The 17296-nt window shown below is 40.6% G+C and overlaps 1 protein-coding gene across 1 annotated transcript; it reads left to right on the top strand.

Moving 5' to 3' along the window:
- The first annotated feature begins 1629 nt into the window (after positions 1–1629).
- Positions 1630–16321, top strand: yap1 (Yes1 associated transcriptional regulator). Its single transcript, XM_029447092.1, has 6 exons — positions 1630–1751; positions 3651–3764; positions 9215–9372; positions 11346–11473; positions 12592–12704; positions 13449–16321. Exons 1-6 carry the CDS (start codon positions 1685–1687, stop codon positions 13682–13684), a joined length of 816 nt encoding a protein of 271 aa, XP_029302952.1. The 5' UTR covers positions 1630–1684; the 3' UTR covers positions 13685–16321.
- The last annotated feature ends 975 nt before the right edge of the window (positions 16322–17296 follow it).

Raw genomic sequence — 17296 nt, 5'->3', positions numbered from 1 at the left:
TATATATTTTTTCCCTCTTTTTTCTTTTTTTCTTTTCTGTAGTTGTCACACCCCTCTCCCTGTGACCCCTCTTTCTCAAGGGGCCCCTCCAATCTGAGCAGTTCCAGCTATTTTGCTGTGTGTGTGTGTGTGTGTGTGTGTGTGTGTGTGTGTGTGTGTGTGTGTGTGTGTGTGTGTGTGTGTGTGTGTGTGTGTGTGTGTGTGTGTGTGTGTGTGTGTGTGTGTGTGTGTGTGTGTGTGTGTGTGTGTGTGTGTGTGAGGGCTGGGGGAGGGTTTGGTAGGGGATTTGGCAGCTCCTTTGATCAGTAAAGCATAAACAAGAGGGGGCTTCAAAATGGGTTGCATTGTGTGTTGTGGGGGGGGGGGGGAGTGCTGAGTCAGGCCCTCTCGCTCTCTGGCCTGGGATAGAGAGCGGACAGGCAGGCTGGGATTACCGCAGAGGCCAAGAGAAACTCTGAAACTCTCACTTCGCCCAGCTGTTCCGAAATCTGGGCTAATGGCGCTTCAGTATCAAATTAACAGCGAGTCGTAAAGAATCACAGTAGGTGGAAGAACACGATTATAGCAGGGTACAACATATAGATTGCAGAAGGTAATATTGAATTGCATTATGAGCAAACTCTTAATTTTTGTCATGTGTATTGAAATAATTCAGCCACGGCTATAATAAAAACACAAGAGTTGTGTTGCATAAAGAAGCTTTGGGGCCTATTTGTTTGAGGTGAGGGGGGTCTTTTTAAATGGGATGTTTAAAAAAAACAAAAAAAAAAGAACAAGTGAATAGTGGGGTTTTAGGTCGTAGCTTAGTCTGTGCCTTTGTCAAGCAGGTGAAAGCTTTGTAAATGTGGCGCCAGATTGTTAAAGCCCCTGACACTCCACAGTGTCCGAGGCACTTCCAGGAAAAAGGACCCCCTGCGTTGAGCCCTGGGACTGACCCTCCCTCAATAGAGAGGGTCCTGCTCGGGAGAGGAGGGCTTCCTGTATTAGCTTTCCATCTTAATCAAGCAACAAGTACCAACAAAGCACTAATTATCAATGCCTTCACAGAATGCAACACAATGCCCCCTCCCCCGCTCCCCACTCCTGTCTCCGCAAAGACAGGCCATAAAATAGATGGAGCAACATTGTTTGACATTACAATAGTTGTTTTGAAACCAATCATAGCCTCTTAGACATTTTCAAGAAGAAGTGTTCGGCTGGTCTACAGTCACAGATGATTAGTTTTTAGTTGCCTTCAGTTTAGTTTGGTCTTAATTATTTATTTATTTGAATTCAAAACAAGGTGCCGTTTCTCCATTCTCCATGGTGTACAACTTTAATTGAATTATAGGGGGAAAACATCCCAGTCCTATATTTAATTTTTGGGTTCAGATTGGGTCCAAACAGACACAGCTGACTTTGGCTTCCTGAAACAGTCATCGTTTACAGAAAGCAGGGGTTAGATTCAGTGTTTTCATCAAAGAGCTTGTTGAAACGGCTCTGAGTCATCGGTTACTGCATGTGACCTGCTGATTCGCATTGACAAATAAATATGGCTCCCGGTTTTTAACTTACTACTGATTCCTGATAGAAACGCATTGATGGTTATTTTGTAGTTTATTTACTTATTTTGCTCATCTTGTCTCCTTACAGTCACATTGATCAGACCACCACATGGCAGGATCCTCGCAAGGCCCTGCTCCAGATGAACCAGGCTGCACCACCCAGTTCTGTGCCAGTCCAGCAACAGAACATTATGAACCCAGCCAGTGGTATGTATATTTAAAATTTGGTTTTAGCTTTGAAGCAGCACAAGCATAGCAGATAATGCACATCAAATTGGGGGGGTTTTGAGCAACAAACGCAAAATTGCGTTTCTTTGATTATTTCCTTGGTTATTTCTTGGCATTGTCTTGCTTTCATACCACATACAGTAGAGTAAGTCAGGAGCAGTCTAGTTCTTACATGTCACTAAGACTCCGTGTACCTCAGTTCTGGCCATGCAGTTGGAATTTGCCCCAGGTGAGGTAAGACAGAGATAGAACGTGACAGGTCCTGTCTGACATGTTTGGGAGCTCCGTGACTCACAGATTACAGAGTTTACAGATGAAGTCTCTCTGTATTCTCAAATCGTTGCTGGCAACCAATACGTAAATCTAGAAAAGAAAGTTTAGCATTAAATGTTTACAAACAGGCTTGTTTGTTCTCGGTGATAAATGACTAAAGTTTATTACATTCTTAAAGAGGAAAAATATTGTGCTGCTATATTTCTTCGATATCATTCTCCTATGTAGCCGGTTTATTTTTGTCCAAGCATGGTCACATTAGCATATGATATTACTGCTTCTGTAACCACAATATGCTGTAATTATGGGTTATAGTTTAAGTGGCATAGCCAACTTTTTAACTCCCCCCCCCCCCCCCCCCCCTCCCTAGTGTTTCCAAGTGGTATTATTGTTGGTGCCTCTGTCACAAAGACACCCAAATCGCTTTCCCTTTTCCTCAGGGCCTATTACTATCGACAATATTAGTGACTATAGACCATCAGCAAAAAAGTAAGAAATATATTAAAATATATTGTATTGTAATTCATTCCCAATGCTGCTTAGAGTAATCGCAGCATGGGTTCCCTCCCTCTCCTCTTGCATGTCACCAATATGCAAATTAGCGCATGCTGTCATCTGTCAACCTTTAGTGACTATTGGAGCTAGTGCTAGCTACTTTCTTTGGAAAAGAGTTGGCAACACTGCACATGACACACAACATTTTGTTTTCCACAGTTATTTCAGTTGTTCCACCGTCTGCCATTTCTACTACTGGGGATAGTAACTGCAAAGAACTTACATTGATACTTAGGATAGCTGCCGACAGCAAAAGGGTAAAACAAAGGCTCTATCCTCTTTGCGCCATAAATCGAGCCTTTATTTTCCCAGGAGGTTGTACCCGTTGGCAGACAGAATTGCATAGTAAAATTGAGATAGGGAACTTATCTACACACAGATGGTGTCATTATTCTGTAGCCATTAAATCATCAGTGTCGTGGAAATTTAACGTGAATCATAATGAAGTTACAAACAAGTTGTATATCAATTGTCAAAAGAGAGATGTCAAACTGAGCCAAACTTTTCCAGCTGAAATGGACAGGGTTCCCACAGCAAGTGCTGCCGAGTCTGACCAAAAAACAATAAAAAATACATTTTACTTGTACCCACACAATGAGATCACCTATCAGAAAGAATGTGGAAGTGCTAAGCACACTTTGTTCTGTGCATATTCTTCCCTTGGCATTATCTCAACAGAAGAAAGGGAGGTTAACCGAAACGTTATTCACACATCAAAATATCAAAATAGGAGGCATTCTCATAGATATGAAGATGCAATTATATTCACCGTGGAAATATACTGCAAGGTCAAGTCAAACTCTCACAGATGAAAAAAACAACAGTTTCATAGACAGAGAACATGATTACAAAGAAGCAAAGTTATCATGGAAATGTAATGCTAGGCCTCCATAGTGAAAGTTCACTACAGGGTCAAAATATACAAACTCAAAGCTTACATGAGTGTGGTTAAATGAAATTTACATATGTGTGGTTAAATGAGACTAAATATGATAAATTGCTATAACAATCAGCATCTCTCCAACATTATTTTTGCCTGTTACCCCTCAGGTCCTCTCCCTGAGGCCTGGGAACAAGCTATTACATCAGAGGGAGAAATTTACTACATCAACCACAAGAACAAGACCACATCCTGGCTTGACCCACGACTTGACCCGCGCTTTGGTGAGTTTGCAATAGTTTTTGATTTAAGTAAAAATACCCTGTATGTTCTATTTATTAAATTAAGGCTTTATTATGAGGCACCTCAGGAACATTCTCTACAGTAAAGAGTTTCTTAAACATGTAGTTTTTGTGACAGCAATTTACTTTCCCCAGTAGAAAGCTCTGGCTAATCCATAAAAGATGTATCGCCACAATTGTAATAGTGAGTTCAGTTCTGTATGATTCATTGTTCATTTCACCGCACTACATTGTTTTGGAGTGACTGGCCATTGAAACCAGATTTCACCAAACCCCCACCCTCAAAATCCACACCTAACCTTTTGTCAGCCATTTTAGTGTTGGAGCAACAGCTGAGTTGGCCATTAATCCCCCAGTCCGAGCTTAAGTTTGACAGTTAGCTTTCAGTGTGTGGTGGCCACAGGGCTGGTGAATTAGTGACAGGGCCCTGGTACATGTGTTGAGATCTCTCTGTGGCCATGGGAATGAGCTAATCCTCCTGTGCAAGGAAGACTTCCAGAGATGAAGGTTCCTGCTTATGTCACTCTGACTCATTTACGCTTCAGGTGCCATCCCTTCATTACAGCAGTGTTCCCCAGGGAAGCTCACCCTGGTTCACAAAGGCAACATGTGTGAATCAGCACACAGCCTGTTATCCTGTTTTCATTTTAACTTTACTTTTTATCGAGACTTCACTTAAAGGGCAGTTTTTCTGTAAGCAATTGTCAGAGTCCCCTCTGAAAGCAGGCTGGAAAGTTCAAAACAGAGTTGTAAGGGGAGTGGGGCAGCTGGGAAAAGATGGCGGCTCTGATCGGCGAAGCTCTTTGAAGATTTATAAGTCTTGAACACACAAGGCTGCTGGGCCCCTGAAAGCGAGTAAGAGGGAGAAAGAGATCATGTTAACTCGTTATGTGCCATCAAACATTGTTTTGTTTCGCATTAGAGCAAATATTGTATGTACTTATTAACTCTAAAGGCTCACGTTTGTACCTTGTGTACCTTATGTTGCCCATCTGCTGTTTTTTGTACTTTTAGACTTTAGAAAGATTACTAAGTATGTACTTCAAACTACTTGATATTTCACAAGTGTGGCTCTGTGCTTGAAGGAAAACCTAATTGTATTATATGTGGTTATTTTTCGGTCACATTTTTTCACATTTGTGCATAGAAATGCTTCATAAATGTCTATACTGCTGCTATGTAGGTCTCCAATCATAAGCCAGCTGCTTTGATAATGGAGGCTAATTTGAGCTTTGAGAAGAAAAGCAGCAGAGTGCCTTTAACTGAGGGTTGTTGCCGGCTGGCTTTCCCCTGCGTGAGGCCCAGTGCAGGCACAGCCCCATTCTGCTCTAGCTCCAGACAGACTTGAATCTCTGCCAGGCCTCTTTATTCTGTGGTCCAACTCTTAATCTGTTCCAGACCTTTTCAGTCAAAGAACTCCAATGTGAGAGGGGAGGTGGGGGGCAGGGAGAGGCAAGGCGAAAGGGGAAGAAAGAAAAACAGAGGAACAGAGGGAAAATGCCGACGGGATAAGCATGCATCCTCTTTGAGATCCAAGGAGGTGGTGAACGGCGAACAAGCCATGAGTGCTCTGTTGCCGAGTTCGAAAGGGGGCTGGCCTATGTGTGTTTGATATGTTGTTTTCTGTACGTACTACTCTGGAGGAACAGCAGGGGAAAACATACTAGGAGGATACTGGAGTGCACAAATAGACAGATTTCCTCTGAGAGTTTAATGTTTTGCTTTGAAGCCTTAATGTAAAGCTGTAAATGTAAACACATTGCTACATTATCTGTCATGTGATGTTGTTCTGCCTCTGCTGTCAGAGAGTTGGCGTAGTGGACAGTGTTGGTTTAATCTGCTGACTTCTCTTTTTTTTTTTTTTTTGAGATTTCAACCTCTGAGATTTTTGCACCCACTTCAATACCATGGAGGTGAAATTCAGTTTGCTTGTGGTGCAAAAAGCTTTGGAAAATGACATTTGGAAAAACGTAACAATTTATTTAAAAAACAAGATGTCTACTTGGGATATCCCACTGACTTTGCTTTGAACCATTTCTATTGGTTTTTCCTACTGAAGAAGTTCCTATTGACTAATTTGTGTGAATGAACTGAGCCTTTAATTAAAACACCGTTTTTGAAGTTGGAGGAATAAAACAAAAAATCATTGCATTGCTATATTGGCCTTTCAGTTTCATCAATAAGTTTTCATTATATTAATAACAAGACAGTACTTTAATTGAAAATCCAACACAACTTTCAATGTTAACCTGTTGTGTAGTAAAATAATTCCCATTCAGGCAGGCCCACACTGTAGATATTTTTTTTTCCATCTCTTTGACATGCAGAGCCAGGTCAACACAGGCTGGCGTTACTCAGACCTTTAGTGTTGTACAAGATGATAAAACAGTGTTTGTATCACATCCAGACTGTTTCTCCACTTTGCTTATCTCAACGCTAGAAACACAACACCTTCCCAAGGGGCCTTTTTTTAAACTTGTTAAATCGACAGCAGACAAATATTTACCGAGCCTTCAAAGGAGCTGAGCCCTGGTCACATAGAGAACTTCCCACAGCTGGCACACCCTCGACCCTACCTTCCCCAGGTGATCTTGTGGTGTAATCTTCTTGGCGGTGTGATTTGCTGATAAGGGCTTGTGTCGCTGGCTCGTTGTGTTGCGGGGTGCGTGAAGAAGACAAAAGGCAGACAGCATTTACTTGTCTCTTATCTGCATGGCCCACCAGCTATCACCGCCCATATGTGCTGCTGACTTCAACCACAACTGCCAAACCACACACACTCACACAACACCGTCTTCTCAGCTGGGACTGACCTCCTTTTTTTTATGCTATCACTCTGGCCCTGAACTAAACCTGTCCTTCGCTTCAATCTCACGCACAGATGTAATTCCTTGCTTTGATATGCTCATTGTTTGTGCATAGTTCCTTCAGTAACATTGGTTACTGTAAGCTGTTTGGTCTGTGAAGGAGTCCTTGACTTGGTTGTTCAGGAAAAATCTCAGCTGTAAGACTTCATTAGTAAACAAACGGTCTTGTGTATCCGTGGATCTCTTTACATGTGCCCTACTCCCTTTTAAATACATATTCTGCTTCAAAACTAACACTTTAAAGGTAAATTCCAGTAAATATTATTTTATTGACGTAGTTTTGGCCATCATTTATATCGGCTATGATAATGTTACTCACCAATTGCTTACATCTGGGAACATGGCGTATTCAATGTCAACATTTTCTCCACAACTGAGGAAAATGATTGTAAGTTTGATATGTCAAAGTTGAACCTGGTAGTCTGTGAACTTTGATGGAAGTTTACAGTGGACAGTTATGGTAATTGTAAATTGTAAATAACTTTTACAGCAAGTTTTGACTTTCTCTTCCAAATAGGTTTAGATAGCTGGTTGTGGTTTCTTGCCCTGTCAGGCTTCCTGTTAGCGATATAATGTGAGCAAAATATTATTTTCATTAAATAATAATTATTATGCTTCAAAGGTCAGGCCTTAACAGATCTAAAATTGCTGACATGGCTCGTGTGCAGCACCTCTGCCTTGAGAACAGCTAATATTGTCCTGATGGTGGAGTGATTCAGCCACAAAAGGCCTCAGTATCTGCTGGAGATAAGAAGTGGAGAGAAGTTACACACTCTCATGGCTTCAGTTGATGTGTGTGGGAGGGAGGTGGCTTCTCCAGTACTCTGTGTGTGTGTGTGTGTGTTTGTGTGCATGCATATGTGCTAGGGTGGGGTTGTTGGGGGAGGCAGTGTGGACAGGGAGGGAGACGGCAGGCAGGGCAGGGCGGGGCCTCCACAGCTTCCCAGGGAGAGCCCTGAGCCACGGTTCATTCAGCTCCTGAGATAGTGTAAACAGACAGTGATTGAATGGTGATGAGAAAGGTGCCGGGGCGGGCAGGACAGCACAGAGAGGCAGCCCCGCATGAAAATTGCGCCCCCGTCAAGGCTTTGTTTTGGTTGGTGCGTCAAGCGCATAAGCAAACAGCTCTCCTCATTGGTTCCATCACTGTTACACCCCTCGTGGTCAGGCACATTTGCTTCTCTTTCTCTACTATAGTGACAAAATGTGTGACCTACTTTGCATGCATAGATTGCTGTGCTCTGCTTTTATACTCATGTTTATTAGACCCACCCTTGCTAGAGTAAAGAATAACAAAGATTTCACTGGGGAACAGCTGTGTTTTCAATACACACACATTTGTTCTGATAATGTAAACATGCAGCTAGCTTGTTGGTGCACAATGCAATTAGGCCTACATGTGTTGAGTGAAAGAACTTTGAAACTAAAGTGATACAGTGATGTAGGTCTATTGTAAATGAGTTTGTCTGAGGCCAGGGAAAGGAGGCAGTCAGTCTTGAGGGATAATCTGTGATTTGTTTAGAAGGAAACAAAACGCACAATGAAAGGATAAGTCATAACTGATGCAATGTACGAAACTAACTAAGCCTGTCTTAGTCAGTGAGTGGGAGGGGATCAGGTCGTACAGGAATAGTGGTTGTTTCAGACTCTAGGTGTAAAACTCGTGTTGGGACTTCCCTCGTCCTACACAACCTGCTGCACTGGCTCCACTCAAGTTGTCAGTCTTGTTATGCAGCTAGGCATTATTGGGTGTAGTTGCAGAGACTGAAGTGTATTTATAGTCGATTCATGTAAGCATCGAGATTCTTGTCTTCTAAAATTCTGAATCGATGAATTTGTTCTCACAAAATTGTGTGCAATTAATTAATTTTTTTGGCATGTTTCTAAGAAATAGGAAGGCAGCTAGTCTAAAACTTACCAATTTTGTTAATGTAACAGCATTACATTTTTTGCATGGCTTGAACTTGTTCTTGAAGTCACTGAGAATGTATAAATACTGAAAACTTTTAGTAAACAAGTTTTTATTTGTGCAGGTTTAGCATGAATAAATGTTAGCTTTCGTCTTACGTCTGTCTTTGTGTGTTTACATTATTGTGAACCCTTGATATGACTTCTTCAAATATAAAAGCTCCATAATCTTATGCATACTTTACTTTCCTTTTTATTCCGTAATTTGCCACACTGACTTTACTGTTGTTTATTTTGAATCAAGAATCGAAATTGAAATTGTGAGATACCGAAAGATTCGCACCCCTACTGCATATATTATTCATACATCCAATATTGAAAATTGTCATTGATAAAGCAGCTCGTATCTTATTAGCTTAAACACAGAATGGGGATGCTAAAAAAGAAAGTTGTCCCTTCCCACTTAATTGCGACCTAGAAGAGTTTGGACATTTTCTGGACTCAGCAGTTAATCCTTGTCCTCTTTAGTTCCTATGATATAAAGCAGTCAGTCAGATGAGTTTTTGTTTAACGTTTAAACATACCATTTGCAGAGTTTAGATTTTAGCACTACATATAATACAGTAGTAACATATTTGAACTGTGTCTCTTTTGCAGGCCTGAACCAGCAGAGGATCTCCCAGAGTGCTCCAGTGAAGCAGGGAGGCCCGCTTCCTCCCGGAATCATGGGAGGCAACAACCAGATGAGACTGCAGCAGATCGAGAAGGAAAGGCTGAGACTGAAGCAACAGGAGCTGCTTCGGCAGAGACCACAGGTCAGGAATCAGAGTTAAAGTATTTCAAAAAATATATTCAAAGGCCTTTGGGAAGTACTCTGCGGCCTCATGGGAAAACAACTCACTTGTATCACAAAGGTCAACACCCTAACGGCTCACTAGTTTAATAAGGGAATAACCAAAATGTTTGTTGTAAAACGCAATGTACCATCGTGAATAGGGCTTTAAATATGAGTCATCATTCATAGGTATAGCGGTGGATCTTAAGCCCCTTTGATCAGTCTTTATTGTTTCACCAGCCTGCAATGAAGTCTTGTGAGTCATCTGTGGTCATTTTATCACTTCCTAACTGTGATGTGTCACCGTGCCGCCCACACAGGGGTGGTGCAGCCGAGTCCAGTAGTTTACTCAAGGCCTTGTCATACAACCAGCAACAGAGCTTTATGATTATGAATGAGGGTGCCGGTGACTAGTTGTTTACTACCTTTCCATTCCCATGGGTTGTTTAAAGTTCACTGTGTAGGAAGTGACCTGAGTGTGTACAGCCCCCAGGCTGTGCAGGTACAAAGATGATTTATATTGTCCTTACTGAAAGTCCTCAGAGCACATGCCCTGCATGCTTGAGTAACCTGGTTATTGTCGTGTTTCTGAAACGTCATGTGAAGGAGAAATCTGGTTTGCATAATGGGACATGGGGATTATGAGAAATATGGTTAACACAGATATATTTCACACTGATTTCTCAGCCATGTTGAATCCTTAAACGGCTTTCTTCAGTTTTTACACGTCTCTTGTGTATGTAAACAAACATTTTAGAGTAACCAGGTTATTTCAGTGCATGCATTTTCTATCCCCTGCCTCCCTCCCTGATTTCTCCTGGTTTATGAGCATGTATGAGTAGTGATAAATACAGAATTAATGAACTATAAAATTGACACATGAGCAGCTCAGTTGTTTAAACCTCAGACATCCACACTTGCCAGTTAAACAAAGAGCCTAATGGAAAATAAAACGGGGAGATAGAATTTCAGACCCGACTGTATACATTCCAAGAGCTCCTCTATCAGGATAGCGACTAGATTCCAGTAAACCCCACATTTCTGTAACTTTTATCAGATGTCTGGAATACAGACAGAGGCCATACTGTGTTTGCAAATATAGGAGAGCCTGATTATAGTAGGAAATTGTGCAATTGTGCAGACTATATGCTTGTGTAGAGAGTTCAATTTTGGGGCAATACTTGCCACACCCAAATGGTTTCCACATGGAAGAAGTATGATGGAGAACGGGTGGCGACGTATGCAACTTGCTGGTGGCAGTTCAGCGCTGACGCTGCTCAGTCATGCACAAAAAGGGAGCAAATAAAACCATAAAGGTTGTTTACAGTACACAGCCCTCATAATGCCTCTTAATCAAAACTAGAGTGTTTACATGCCGCATGGCTTTTTGGGATACATTTAGTTTGAGATAAAAAAAAAAAACACCTTCAAGTGCTGCTGTGAGTACAGCTGAAATAAAAACAGAATTAAAAAAATAATAATCTTAGGCTTTGATTCGTCTTTTTTACCTTATTGTGTACATTTCTCCTTAAAAGCTTTTACTAAGCACTTAATGTCGATCTGCAATCGATTTCTGTGGAAATCTCAAACTGTGACACCGGTCAAGTAACTTCACCTTCACGTTCAAGGACTTATTATAGAGGAAGGAGGTGAAAGAAAAACATGACTTCATATCCGTAGCCTTATCTGATCAGAGCATGATCTGAGCATGTGTGGAAAACAATTGTCTCCAACTGTTGTCGGCCCCTCATGTAATTTGACACTCTGTATGGGGAGAAATGGAGGGCGCCATGTTGGCAGTCTGTAGTGTAATCCCTTAATTTAACATTTTATGCTGTGACAGCAGCGCAGCAAAGGCAGTTGTGACATGTTTTTATGAAGCTGTGTATCAGCTTATGTTTGGTTTGGTGTGGGGTTGTGTTGCTCATGGGATCTTTGCTTTATTGTCCACAGGAGCTCGCTATAAGGAATCAGCTGCCCATCAGTATGGATCAAGACGGTATCACAAACCCTGTGTCCTCCCCCATGGCCCAGGATGCCCGCACCATGACCGCCAACAGCTCTGACCCATTCCTTAACAGGTTGGTTTCATACAGAACCCAGGAGTAGCCTCTGTAGAGCAAATACTTCCCCCTGTAGTACTGAGATGCACAGATTGACGTCGGTGCTTCCTTTCTGGCTCAGCTGCTCAGACTTAATGTATCCTGTTTGAAGGAACCTCCGTGTTTGGCTGTTTGAGCTCTGGTGAGAGATCCCCAAGTTACACAAGTAGTAAAAACAGAAGGCCAGTCTCTGGGCTTAACCCTCCTCACATGGTAATGTCTCATTTCAGACCAGCAGTTCTGTGCTGGAGTTCATTGCGCAATGATGACCTCTGGTGTACAACTGCTGCAATAAAGACAATCGGAGCCTAAAAGGTGGTGTAACCTGGGGGAAAAAACACACTTTATTTAAAGAAGACGCACAACCCGACGGTCCGAAACTACAACTGAAAACAGCTGCGATTAAGAAGAGACGGGAGGTTTTTTTAAGTATCTGTGAATGCTGCTCCATTGCATTCTGGGAAATCATTCCCTCTAAGTTCAAGCTCTAGTTCTTCTGTGAGCGGATGAAGTGAGGAAAGAGCTGAATAGCAAGCAGGCCATGAGAACATGTGGTCCAGTCAGTAGACAGACCAACCTAATCTCCCCTCCTCCCCCTGTTGCCTCCACTCCTCTGCTCTCACAATGGCCTCATTCATCCTGCCTCTGCCATACTCTGCCTACATATTTTTCCTCTGCTAATTAGTATTGGCTTGTCAAATGTCTTCCCTCTGCCTCTTTGTCTCTCTGTTGGCCCATTCATCGTTGCTCTTTTTGCTATATTCTGCAATAGAGGGCGAAAAAGTGAAGCTGTGGATTTGTCACCATAGTCGTTCAAATAGATATAACTGCTGAAACGTGGATGTATGCAGAAGGTCCTCAAGGGAATTAAGGCCACACAGTTATTAACAGCACACAAGCTGAAAAGTGTGTTTGCTTTGTTGGATCAGTTAATTAGATTCACGTAGTTCAGTTTCAAAGTACCTAAGTGAAGGTCATTAGGGTCATCCACAAACTGCTGAGAAACAAAAAGATTGTATTTCCTTTAGTTTTAATGGAAATTGTTATGTTTATTAGCGATTGTGCAGAGTTTCTAAGTCAGATTTTTGTATTTTCAGCGGGACCTACCACTCCAGGGACGAGAGCACAGACAGCGGCTTGAGTATGAGCAGCTACAGCGTCCCTCGCACTCCAGACGACTTCCTCAACAGCGTGGATGAGATGGACACAGGTGAGGCTGGAAACAAAATGAACTTTATGTAGTGGGTGCTCAGATTTTTCTTTAGTTTTGTATAACACCACATTTGATTAATTGTGGCTGATTAGAAAAATATCCTGTTGTTCAAAACATGAGATCATCAGAGATGGTTATCTCGCAGTCTCACTACGTACTGTACAATGTTGCATATATTAACTTTTTTGCATATCCAATTTAAATTGACTCTAGTATTGCTTATAGTAGAGGAGAGTTATTTCAAATCAACCAGTGATGAGTGTTTTTTTACCCACCTTGGCTCATTCATATTTCACAATTATATCTTACCACCATATGGGTGATGTCAGAGCTGTCAGAAATCCCCCAACTCTCCTGTTTGTAATCAACCTGCACTTATTGCTTAATTTTTGCTTCAGGTTTTTACGTAGAAATGTAAAGTTTTAAAAACGTTTCTCATCTTCTGCGGGTAACAAGTTTTAATCTTACCCCGGCCCAGGCACAATGTTTAACCATGACTAGCTCAAAATCCCAAAAAACTGAGCCATATAGTTGTCACAACCAGGTCTGAGCTGGCTGATGCTACGCTATGATAGGCCAGTTCAAGGGGTGGAACTTAGTGAAGGGTCAAATACAACTCTGTCTGATCATATGTATTCTGTAAAGGTTAATATCTTTACTGTAATGCACCCCAAGCAGACAAGATCTTCCAAACATTCTCTCGCTTACTTAGTCAAATAATAAAAATGTTTTCCTGTTCAGGGGACCCTCTACCACCCTCCATGGCAACACAGCCCAGCCGCTTCCCCGACTATCTGGACGCCATCCCGGGAACAGACGTGGACCTGGGCACCCTGGAGAGTGAGAGCATGGCGGTGGAGGGCGAGGAGCTGATGCCCAGTCTCCAGGAGGCCCTGAGCTCTGACATCCTCAATGACATGGAGACAGTGCTGGCAGCTACCAAGATTGACAAGGAGAGCTTCCTCACGTGGTTATAAAAGATCCGAGCAGGGCGCTCCTAACTCCTCTCCTCACACTCTGAACTGCTGCCTGCTCTGATCTGTGAAGGAGTCTTAGATGCTTTTACAAGACATTTCAGCGAGCCTCTCTGGACTTCTGTCTCGGCGTGTAAGGCCAACCTCTTTTGAGGCAGTGTTGTTATTTTCTTTTCACTGGTGTGTTATCTCTTTATTTTGTCTGTGTCTTCAAGGCTGGCCCATGAACAGACAATTACGCAAGGGTCCCCAAAAATCATTCACAGATCTGTCAGTGAATCTAGGGCATCTGTACCTAGAACAGGGGTCGCTCCTTCCCCCTTGTCCCGCGCCCTCCCTCATAGCTGAGCTGGGCAGGTGCATGTACTCTTCTGCAAGGACTGCCATCATCAGATATCACCTGGACTCTCTGGTGCCTCTTTTTCTTGCAATATAGCGTGAAGCAGCACTACGTAACTGTGTTTGGGACTATTGCATCTAGCTTAAGTCGCTTTATATTTGGCCTTGTACATTTTTATTCTTTTGTTTGTTTGTTTTCAACGAGCCTGAGAAACCAAAAATGATGTATTTGACACATATAGAACAATACTGATTTGGAGTAAAGGTAATGTGAGGCCCAGTTTGGACATATTGGCTTTGCGTGGGGGTGGGGGTGGGGGTGTTGGAGCTTGGGGACCGACTACATTGCTGCTTGGCTGTGCCAGCAAGTCTAAGTTAAACCTTTGATAGATCAAGTGCCTTCAGTTGTATTTTTTGAGACGCGAACAACACGAACAATTACTAAGTTTCTGTAATGCAGCAAAAAGCATTAGGCTGTATTCATTTACATCAACCACACTTTCCTCTATCTAATGTTCAATAATCAGAAATGTATTTTTGTTTTATAAACACATTATAAGGGGATTTAGGGATTTCTGTTTGTTTTTTAAACCCTAGCTTCTAAGTATCTCAGTCTTATCCAAGCCTAATTCATGATTCATTCTTTGTTTTATCTTTTTAGTATTCTTTTTATTTTTTAGGTTACATATGTATGATAGCTTAGATCAAAATGGCATTTTGCTTCTTGTTTTTAATTTTTTTCGTAGATGAATTAATCCATTTTTAACAGGGTCGACTGTTATCACAGCACGCCGAAGTCTGCCAAGACACCGAATGATTCAGTGTTGGTTGTTTTTTTAACCATTTAGCTGATTCTCTAATTTACTATATACGTATTAGTGTTTTTGTTTATTTGTTGATCACATGCAGCTTTTACTATCTTTCTGAGACATTAACCAAAAAAAGGCAGATCTCTTGGCTAAACAGAAACTACAGCTCTTTGATCAATTAAATCTTGTGACACTGTACAGTATACAAGAGTTAAAATGTATAAAACAGTCTTCCTAAGGAGGGAGCGGAGCCCCTCTGTGCGACGCTGTGTGTTGAAATGAGGGGTTTATAGACTACAGCTAGTACAAGTTTAAGCAGGTTTGAAAGTCATGTCGAGAGGGTAGTGTAGAAGGCCAGGGTTTGACTGACGGCGGTGAGTTACGCGGATTGTTGATTTTTTTTTTTTGTGAAATAATTAAGAAACAATCAGTTTTTATCTCAGTCAGGAATTGTTGTGGCAGATTCCAAAGATGTTATTGTAATGACGCTAACACTTATTTTTGCTTCCATTTTCACACAGTCCAGAAACGGTATGATTTGTAAATCAGCCTCTGTATGAACACACTGTATAAGCTAATGAGAAAATGATGTAGGTTTAAAGTGTTAATGGACATGTCTGAATAGGTCTAGCTGAGAGATTCTTTAAAAAAAATTTTTTTTTTTAGACAAGATGGTTTTGAGTGACTAACCCCGACATTTAAAGATGAGGTTTCAGAACTGAGAAGCAAGTGATTCTTTAAGCGCTCACATGTTTACAATATGACTAAATAAGAAACTGCTACAGCTGTAGTGGAAATGACACACCAACAATTCTCTCATAATCACAATATTTTTGATGTTTACACCACGGCTATATCTCTGCATGACTGCAGTAACCTTTGAATGATCAGCCTGCCGTACATGCCTTTGGTTGAAGCCTCGCAGGGTGTCACACTGATTCTAATGCCAACCAATACTTAATTGGTGGCATTAACTTGATGGAACAATATTGTTTTTTGAACAATGAACAATTTTTTAAAATTCTGTGTGAGAAACCTCTTTTTAGTTTTGATTTTACTGATCATTAAATCATGTGTTGATGATGTTTTTCAAGATGGATAAACAGTGTTGGTGAGAACAATGCAACTAAAATGAGTGGTACACTACAGTGCTTGTATTGCACGGCTACAGAGTTTTCATTTTGATGCAATGACGCATTTTGTCACACAAACCTGATTTTATGCTTACCTAGTGTGTAATTGTCAGAGCATATTAGCTGTTGACTGTCATTGTAGCAGTAGAACTAATCACACACGTTAAAGGATTTTGTATTTAGAGTTTTCTAAATGCACATGAAATGAATTTATATTCAGTATGATCTGTTCATTTTTTTGATAGATATGTGCATGTGTTTTAGAAAAATAAATTCTGTTACATTATATCTTGCTTCATATGATACTTTGAAATTGGCCTGAAATAAAGTATATACTTTGTGGTAATATTTTACTTGAGTGGTGTTGTTTGTATCAATTTAATGTTTGTATTTTGAAAAATGAATTCTAAATATAAATGTGATATTTGTGTCTGTACCTACCATATAAGCTTTTATTGTGCTCACGGTGATATCTTAAAATTGCTGGTTCATATTTTTTACATTGCATGCGTGACCTAGATTCAATAGAATAAACCTGCAGCTTGACTCAAATACACCCTTATATGGTGCATATTTATATTTATTGTAAGCAAATTAAGTAGTACTAGTTGTTGCATTATGTTGTCTTTGCCTATGATCGCAAGAAAGATCAATATTATTTTAATATTCTATTTATAAGGTTTTATTTTGAAAGTACAGCATTTACCGTAAAGTGTTGCAGTTCCTGAATGTGACCACTGGGTGACAGTAAACATGATTCAAAATCAGTAGTGGAAAGTAACTTTTGAGGTACTTTTACATTTATAAATATTTACACTTCTAATACACTATATTTAAGAAGGAAATATTATCATTATTAGTCAACTACATGTATATGACAGCTGAGTTACTGGTTACTTTACAGATTAAGATTTTACAAACAAACAATGATGAATTTATAAAATACAATACTGTGCTATAGATTATACTATGACATTTTTATAGCATTCATTTGACATACTATACTAGGACTATTTATAAACATTTTTTGGTATACTTTATTGAGACATTTTATTGTCTTTTATTTCACACTATACTATGACATTAAAAAAAATAATACTATATTATGGTTTTATTATAGCATACTATACTTTTTTATGACATTAAATTCTGATTATTTTATGGCATACTATGCTATAACATTACTATAACGTACTATACTATGACATACATTTATTTTTATTGCCTACTTTTTTGACATACTATATTTTTATAATATACTATATTGTGGTGACCCACTTGGGACACAGACATTCACTGAACACTATGAAAGGAGGTACGTCTCCTTTCAGACG

This window comes from Cottoperca gobio, chromosome 13, assembly GCF_900634415.1.
Source record: "Cottoperca gobio chromosome 13, fCotGob3.1, whole genome shotgun sequence".
NCBI lineage: Eukaryota > Metazoa > Chordata > Actinopteri > Perciformes > Bovichtidae > Cottoperca > Cottoperca gobio.
This window is presented reverse-complemented; position numbering and strand designations above follow the sequence as displayed.

What these genes read in the sequence shown, in the direction of transcription:
- yap1 (XM_029447092.1), top strand. Translation starts at nt 1,685, where the DNA reads ATGAACCAGGCTGCACCACCCAGTTCTGTGCCAGTCCAGCAACAGAAC. An exon ending in ACGACTTGACCCGCGCTTTG is followed by an intron (nt 3,765 to 9,214) that starts GTGAGTTTGCAA and finishes TCTCTTTTGCAG; the next exon opens with GCCTGAACCAGCAGAGGATC. An exon ending in TCTGACCCATTCCTTAACAG is followed by an intron (nt 11,474 to 12,591) that starts GTTGGTTTCATA and finishes TTGTATTTTCAG; the next exon opens with CGGGACCTACCACTCCAGGG.